The sequence below is a fragment of the Etheostoma spectabile genome, chromosome 23, assembly GCF_008692095.1.
Source record: "Etheostoma spectabile isolate EspeVRDwgs_2016 chromosome 23, UIUC_Espe_1.0, whole genome shotgun sequence".
NCBI classification, from domain to species: Eukaryota; Metazoa; Chordata; class Actinopteri; order Perciformes; family Percidae; genus Etheostoma; species Etheostoma spectabile.
Window position 1 is genome coordinate 17273646 of NC_045755.1, and position 8762 is coordinate 17282407.

The window sequence follows — 8762 nt, forward strand, 5'->3', positions numbered from 1 at the left end:
AAAAAAAGCCTTGCGTTTTTTTTGGACAGCAATAGACCCTTTCTTCTGCGAACACACATACAGGTTTTCATCTGGATAGAATTAATAGTGTTCAAGAGTTCAGCCAATATTTGCCAACATGAATAACTCTCCCTTAAAACTGAAAACTCAGAAAAGCCAGGCCTTAGTCCGAATGTCTTTAAAAGATATACTGCAGCTTCACTTTCAATTAATTGGACACTGACTTTAAGGGCTCCGAATAATTGTCTCAGTGTTAACATCCAGTTGAGCTTTTATTTCACTGTAACGCAGCTTTGCCAATGTTAACAGTTATGAAGCGGAAAATGTGCTCCAAATCCCTGTTAAAGTCACCCTGGGCACGGTGACCGTGCTCACCGATGGACTGTCACCAGACAAACGCCAGGGTTTTCCTCTTTATAGTTTTGGAGGGATTTTCGCCCATGCTCGCACATGCTCTGTGCCACATGTCCAAAACGTCATAGCAACATACCATGACTGTAAGTTAACAGTCAAGTGCATTAAAGCATCGCAGTAAGGTGGAGAGGCGGTGGTCCGACCCCAACCCGGCTACTATGTGAGCGAGCAGGGCTCAGTAACAGAATCATTTGGGAAAACAGATGTTCAGTGAACAAAGGGCCCTGAACTCTCCCTAGAAGGTGTTTGTGTGAGGAAATACAGTACTCCACTGAGAGCGGAAAGGCACTGCCTGTTGAAAGACACATGTTGGCCGAGTACATCAGCGTCTCATCTGACGTGGAGCGCTCTCATCAGCCTGCATGAACTGAAAACCCTCAGAAGAGTAGCGAGAGCCGTATCCACCGCTACGCAAACATCACAGTGTGTTGATATGGCTACATCGTGCCTTCAACAGCTTCCCCTCAAATGCTCGACCCTCACATGATTGAACGACTAAATCATTTCTGATAACCGCTTCTGTTGTGGTGCCAAATGCTTTGACATCCAAATAATCTGTAATGGTGTGGAGAATGATCTGTGGAGTTAAGGTTTGATGATAATTCATCAAAGAAAGAGCTCCAAACAGGGAAGATATTTAACAAAGACAAGCTTTGATGTGGCAAAGATGAACATGCTTTAGCAATCCAAATGTCATCATGAGAAGCTTAGATGGGAGTCATTACAGGGATTTGGAAATAATAACGAGCTGCGGCGGGACAGGTGGATTTTATGATCGCAGGTGCACATGGCGATACACCCGTCTGTCTGACATCTCTCCATTTGTGCATATATAGGACCTTAGTGTGAGTGTGTGTGTGTATTTCATGCCTGTATGTAATTTGTTCTAACAAACAGAGTGTAAATTGTATTTTCCCCCACTGGGGATCACTAAAAAGTATATTAAAAAAATAATATATACTATATTCTTACCAGAAGTAGCAGAACAACACACCACACACACACACACACACACAACAACACCACAACACACCAAAAACACACACCACACACACCACCCACACCACACACAACCCACACAACACACACACACACACACACACACACACACACACACACACACACACACACACACACACACACACACACACACACACACACACACACACACACACACACACACACACACACACACACACACACACACACACACACACACACACACACACACACACACACACACCACACACACACACACACACACACACGAATTGAATTGGCTACACCAGAAAAAGGAAAATTCAAACTGATTTTGAAATGCAGGAAGATGTGAAGAAATTAGAAAAAAATCCCACTGAGTCATAAATCCATAGTTTTGGTGTATTCGACCTCAGCTGGTATAATGCATCATTTGAAATAGAAAGTTGCTTGTAGATGCCTTTTTGAAATTCGGAGTGTCTCTGACTGGACCACAGACCAGAGGACTGCAGTGACTCTTAGTGGGTGGATGGTCTCCCGCTTAAGCACGAGCAACGGTTCATCAGAACAAACCTGAGGAGTTCCTAAAATTTTCCATGCCCTGTGGCGAGCCAAAGTTGCTGTCTAATTAGGTCCGGATTTCAGACACAATTATGATTCAGTCTTTCAAAGTACTGCAAGACCAGGACCACAAACAAATAGACCTTAAGACTGTCCGGTGGCATTCCATCACATGGGATGCTTTTAAAAGCCCTTTGTGCCAGTTAGGGTCACATTAATGCATTTTGGGACGTCCTGTCACAACATAGACAGATAAACCATACCTTCACTTGGTCACACATATATGAAGAACCCATAGACTATTAGCTTAGCCAGCTTGTTTTGACACTTTATTTTTTGTATTATATCGATATATGAGGCTAGATATTGTCTTACATTTTTGAAAATCATAATACAATATGACAAGTGTTGTCTTTTCCTGCTTTTAAAGGCAGCATTACAAGTGATGCCATTTTCTGAACTTACCAGGCTGTTCTATTATTTGCCTTCATACACTTGGTCATTGTGTCCACATTATTGGTGATTAATTATCAAAACTCTCATTTTGTAAATATATTGAAAAAAAGTCAATCCTAAAGTATCGCCGCAATATCGACATTGATGTATTTGGTCAGAAATACAGGGGTCTTTGAACGTCGCCCAGCTCGACTTCTCCTCCCTTTGTCGTTTGTACCACTTTTACAACTTCATTTCATTAAGCTAAGCTGGGATTTCAAGTTCAGTCCTGACTGGAGCACATCCCGGCCTCCCAACATTTACAACCGATTCTGTCTCAAGAAGGGAGGCATTACCTCAAAAGCAACAGTATAAGACAGGGAGCGAGTGGGAGCCTGGATTAAGCGGATTGTGTACCTTGGGTCGGGAATCTCTCCCAGTATTTCTTCCAGGTTGTCTAGAAACTGAACAAAGTCAGACAGGCCTTTGACATGCTTCCTCAGTGGGTCAGACTCAGCTGGAGCGTAGCCCTTCCCTCCGAGCTGGATGGCCCTCACAAAAGATGTCACAGCCTGCAAAAGCATGAAAGAGGCCCAAATGGTGTGAGACAAAGTTTTTTTTGTAAAGTGTGAATACATCATTGCTACACCCTAAACATGATGAATAATTTTATTTTGGTTAGAGCTGCAAAGATTAAACAATTAGTTATCAACTTTTAAATTAATCGCCAACAATTTTGACAGTTGATTAGTCGGTTTGAGTATTTGTTTTTTTTTTAAAGACAAAAGTAATAAAATCTTTGATTCCAGCTTCTTAAATGTGAATATCTTCTAGTTTCTTAACTCCTCTGTGACAGTAAACTGAACATCTATGAGATGTGGACAAAACAAGACATTTGAGGACGTCATCTTGGGCGTCCTCAAAAGTCCTTGATCCATATTTTTCACCATTTTATAGACCAAACAACTAATCGATTAATCAAGCAAATATTGAACAGATTAATAAACTATGAAAATAATCGTTAGCTGCAGCCGCAATTTTGGTTTACATACATGAAAGAAACCATTATTTCCCAAAATTTGCCACTGTAGCTAAACGAAAAAGGACTAGGCTGGAGGCCAGGCTTATTTTTTTTGCACCTCCTATCCCATGATCCCTGTAGAATTACCCAGAAATCCAACAACAATTAATCAAACCAAATACTTGAGTACAATCCTGAGCACATGGTGGGTGTGGCTGTTTCTTACCAAGAAGAGAGAAGTGTTGTTGTTACGTGCAGCGTGCTTTATGGCGGTAAATGCCTGACGTCCAAGAGCGCGGCTAGGGACGTCAATGGTTAGCGCCAGCGCCATGTCGTTCTTGGCATTCACGAGCAAATTCAGATAGGAGCAGAAAACCCTTCTCACTGCTATTTTTACCTATTGATAATAGAAGATAAAAGACAAGTATCATTATCATTTTGGTTAGAAATCATCTTAAAAATCAGTTAAGGAGTTAGATGAGAAAGTTGACTAGCCGCTAGCTTAAATCTGTCTGCTAAACATGAAGCTGCAGCGGGTTTGATTAGTTTAACGAAAAGACCTGGAAACAGACTTAAACAACTTGCCCCGCTTCTCGTTTACAAAATGAGAGAATTCAATGTTTCTGATTTATTGAAAACGTATTTCTTGGCTGGGACCAGTTGCCAGGCAACAAGCGGCAACTGCAAGTTTCGGATCCCAGCCAAGAAATAGCAAATTGTCATTTTAACACTTCCGTTATTGTGCTGATTAAACAAACGAGACATAGCTTGTGTGTTAGTGAGCTTTAGGAGGTGTTTGAAGGCATCTTTAGTTACCTTTTTTTACAGAGCCAGGCTAACTGTTTGAGCCTGTTTCAAGTCTTTGTGCTAAGCAAAGCTATTGACGACAAGTAGTATCGGTTGTCTTATCTAATTCACAACCAGAAGGGACATAAAAAGGTATTTCCAAAAATGTTGAACTATTCTTTTAGTAAAACATTTGGCTTGAGGCCAGTCCAGGTTGTGCTTATAAAACTACCAACAACGGACAGTAGCTTTACGGCCGGAGTAAAACCGCTAAAACAGCAGCTGACAACACATATTACACTCCAAAGTGCAGTGGCGAGCCTCCACTAAAAACTCATAAATTCACAAGTGACAGAAGAGTGGAGGAAAGAGAGACTCTGTTACAGAAGCTCTTGTCCAGCCCCACATTGTGTTACTTTAAACATCTGCCTGGTAATTGAATTCACATTGCGCTCTTAAATCTAAGTGATATGAAATAGAGTTCCTGTCAATAAGAGCAGGATGGATTCCAGACAGAAATTAAGTACTCTGAAGACTGGGAAAATAAATACATGGATTATTGCCAGAGGGAGAAAAGGCATTTCACTTACCTGGAAAAAAAACATTACATGAGGGTAGAGGGCAAAGTGGAAAGAGGGGTTTCTTATGGTGGTTTATGAAATAAATTGCACGTTTTTTATTATTGTATGAAAGCAGGATTGGGTGTACCTGTGAGTTGCAGGGCCTGCTTTTACTAGATGGTGTTGATGGGACCGAAGACGGTAACTCTGAGACATCCATGTTACCTGATAAAAACTCAAACAGCTGGATCTTGGCAAAAGAATAAAAAAGTAATTAGAAAGATACATTGATTGGCCTTATCTCGAACTCAGAAGCCAATCTGATCATCCACAATCAACATCGTCAGTCTGATTTCAACCAGCTCGTGCTCACCGGGCTCACAGGCTCTTGTGGGTCTGAGTCCACTAGGCTCAGCTGTTTGTACACGGAGAGGATATCAACCAGGTCCACAGTGTTGGAGCGTTTCAGGAAAGATTCGTATGTCTCCAGGATGAGATCATAGTTCTCGAGGCGTGCAATGTTGGGGGGTGGCAGGTGAAGTTTGTCAAACAGTAAGTGTTTCCAGGCCATCAGGACATCACTCAGAGCCACTTTGAACTCTCCGCCGTGCTGTCACAGGAAGAGAGAAAACAGTAAAAGCAGCAGCCATAATTACTGACGGCCTGGAACCAATCAGTTCAAAAGCAGAAAGACTTTCTCCCGCTGTCCAAAAATGGGCCGGTCTCAGCCGGAAACCTGTGGTAATGTCATCAGTTATAGACGTGATGACAGTCAGCCTGATGGTTCAATTGAATTATGCCATGATGATGATGATGATGATGATGATGATGATGATGATGATGATGATGTGAACTGGGCTCGTACAGTTTTTGTTTTAGGGCCACCGGCTAACTTACAGCAAGAAAACAGAGTATACTAAACAATGTTCCGAATCCAAGTGAAGAGAAGCTGTTTGAATAATAGGAATGAACTGTTACCTGCTTATTAACATCTGCCATGACCAGCTGCAGCAACATCAGCATGCCATCAGCTCCGTGAATGGTGGTCCTCTCAGAGTGGAAAACCCTGTGGCACTCTCTCCTAAAGACTTTAACCATCACCTTCAGACGATCCCCTACAGCCTCCATGTTCTCCTATCCAGCAACAGTAAAGGAAGTTACTCCTTAATAGACTTACAACCAATATGTGAAATCACTTTACTTTAGTTTCTCTTAAAACAAGTTTGATAAACTAGGTTGTACTGCAGAAAGCAAACTAGAAGTCGACTTTCATGGAGGAAAATAAAGCCTGTGGACTTTCAAGTAAAGACAAAGTAATCTCTGAACAGGTTGTTTAAAATGTCTTTCCTTTTTCGGCGAAAGGAAATCCTGGATTCGTTGGCCTTAGTGGCACAATGGTACTTTAGTTTTTAGTAACTTAACTTACTATATATTTCAAAACATGTACCACGATGTGTCTTTATGTCAGCTCCCACGCAATGCACAGATATAACTAAGGGTATCAAATGTTGATGGCTGCACTACATCATAGACAATGTTAATTTAATGGTGCAAACCTCTAATAGTGTAGCCGTCTCCGAGAACACACGTCCACGACAAAATCAGTTGTTTTAAATTTTGAAACTGCCGATGACGTTTACTGCCTCCTGACCAATCAGCCTTTTGTAGACAACAATGGGGGAGATAGACTAAAAGGTATTTCTCTACTGCATTACTTTTTCACAGTTTCGTGACATATTGCTAGAAAGTGTTGTTTAGCACGTGTTTTACGTCATACTTCCCAAAGATGTTACAATATTAAACGACGTGGTTTAGATGTTTAAATTTGTGTTACGTGAAATCCCCCTTGACATTTGTACTCAAATGGTACATTCCATGTCGTACCCGGAAACGACTTAAAAACATGTCAAACGCGCGTACCATTTGATTCAAAGAAATTCTTGACAATAAAGTGGTAAAGTATAGCAGTCAATACTTGGTTCCGAATCGGAATAAACTCTCGTAACCAAGAGCTAATTATTACGTCATTAGTCGGAGCGTTACATTTAAAAAGCGTGCAATATAAACCTTTGTTTGGCTAATTGCTAGCTAGCTGTGCACTTATAGATAGTAGTCACGTTTTAGCTAGCTAGCTAGCTCTTTGCCCGGTGACACGGTAACGTTGCCGTTATGTGTAACGTTAGTAACATGGACACTGGACATGTGATATTAAAATTAGCTCACATAAGATAATGTACACAATGTATATACTGTATGTATCATAATTTGTACCAGAATAACCTAGATTTGAGCTGTTCACCCAGGTTTATTGTGGGAATATCGGCCTAATCTCTGATTTGCCCACAGCAAAGTTTGAGTAAAATCCAATTTTCAGTTAAACATATCTCACATAAAGCACTGCTTTTTGTGTTTAATGTTTACCGATTTAAAGGGTGACCGATATAGTTCAGTAAAAATACCCACATGCCATACTAGCAGCTATGTATGCCTCTGTGATTACTGGAATATACAAAACGACAACATATTTGAATGAGGTTTGGTCTACCGTTCTCTCCAAGTACCCTGACAAAAATCTAGTGCATGCCCTATGAGGGTGTCTGATTTAACTGTGCTCCCCCAGAGGTGTATGGACTGTTTGATCTATGACAGCTGAAGTTATAGATCTTATTTGTTATGCCGTTGAACTGACAATGAGAAGTCAGCATAAATTCCACATTTCTATTTCACTATAAATTATGTTCTCCCAAAACACAGTACTTGAGGTCCTGCTCAAGCCTGGGGGGGGGGGGGGGGGGGGGGGGGGGGGGGGGGGGGGGGGGATATAGATAAATTTCTCTCTATCATTAATATCCAAATATATATTGTAATGACATATAGCAATGTAGTATAATCTGTATCGTCTCACAATATATATTTAGTCAGCTTACCTCAGGTCACGTCAATGGACGATTTTGTATAGAATGCTAAGGTGATTTGTTAAGCAGATTTACATCTTTTAACGCTGACAAAGTAACATTGTCTTTTCCTTTTTATTCTGATGTATGACAATTGAAACTCTGATCTGAAGCCAGCTTTACCAGGACAACCAGCATGCAGGAGGACTCTAGCCGCAGTCCCAGTTACACTGTGCCATGCGAGGACTATGTTCATGTGGTTGAATTTAGTCCTTTCAGCTCGGGTACCCCTGCTTCCCTTCTGGCCTACGGTGGAAACCAGTATGTGGTAGTGGGCACCTGCCTATTCCAGGTAAGAGATGCGGCTTCACACAACCCGGTTTACTTACAGTAGTGCCTAGTTTAATGTTTTCTAAATGTACACTTGTTCCCACAGGAGGAGGATACGGAGATTGAGGGAGTTGAATTCAATGTTCTTCGAGCTTTTCATCATGAATTGCGGGTCGATGCTCTCGCCTGGAGCCCAGAGTCCCGACTGGACAGGATACCCACAATCAGGTACTGCTACTATGTTTCCAGCATCTTGTTTTGGTGATACCATGTTGCAGGGTGCAGGACAGTACAATTATAGTGTCTGTCTGTCTGTCTTGAATAGATTGTGGAAGTCCTTGCTTCATAAATACTTTCAGCGTCAAATTTGCAAGATATGCACATGAAACATTTGCATTGTAAAAGATGCAAATTAGTTGCAGTTATAAAACATCACTGCTTGTTTAAGAGTAACTCTTGCTAAAATGCAACCTAGTGTCTTTTTGTGAATGTACCCGAGTCAAACTTTTGTTTAAAAGCATAACTAGGACGGAAAGTCCCCTTTCAAGGGTAGCTGGAGAGGTGCCAGTTCACCTCCTGGGCACTGCCAAGGTGCTCTTGAGTAAGGCACCGAACCCCCAACCGCTCGGGGCGCCTTTCCATGGGCAGCCCCCTCACTCTGACATCTCTCCATTAGTGCATGTGTAGGTCCTGAGCATGTGTGTGGCCTGTGTGTAATGTTTGTAATAACAACAGAGTGAAAAGTGTAGTTTCCCCTTGTGGCATTAATAAAGTATAATAAAA

General features: G+C 41.5%; 2 protein-coding genes across 5 annotated transcripts in view; one reads left to right on the forward strand and one right to left on the reverse strand.

Annotated features, from left to right (window-relative positions):
* Positions 1–6397, reverse strand: part of parpbp (PARP1 binding protein) — a 14789-nt gene extending 8392 nt beyond the window's left edge. The window contains exons 1-6 of one of the 2 annotated variants that reach the window (XM_032505639.1): positions 6312–6397; positions 5734–5889; positions 5129–5365; positions 4904–5005; positions 3636–3806; positions 2806–2960 (exon numbers count right to left, since the gene is read on the reverse strand). In XM_032505639.1, the coding sequence (XP_032361530.1) occupies positions 2806–2960; positions 3636–3806; positions 4904–5005; positions 5129–5365; positions 5734–5883 (815 nt within the window). In that variant the 5' untranslated portion in view covers positions 5884–5889; positions 6312–6397. Of the gene's footprint in view, positions 1–2805; positions 2961–3635; positions 3807–4903; positions 5006–5128; positions 5366–5733; positions 5890–6181 lie in introns of both variants that reach the window. The other variant, XM_032505640.1, reaches the window with a different exon arrangement.
* nup37 (nucleoporin 37) overlaps positions 1–8762 on the forward strand; it is a 34020-nt gene that overhangs the window by 12890 nt on the left and 12368 nt on the right. The window contains exons 1-3 of one of the 3 annotated variants that reach the window (XM_032505665.1): positions 6596–6709; positions 7823–8001; positions 8086–8207. In XM_032505665.1, coding sequence (XP_032361556.1) covers positions 7846–8001; positions 8086–8207 — 278 coding nt within the window. In that variant the 5' untranslated portion in view covers positions 6596–6709; positions 7823–7845. Of the gene's footprint in view, positions 1–6595; positions 6710–7803; positions 8002–8085; positions 8208–8762 lie in introns of those variants that run through there. The other 2 variants (XM_032505663.1, XM_032505664.1) reach the window with 2 other exon arrangements.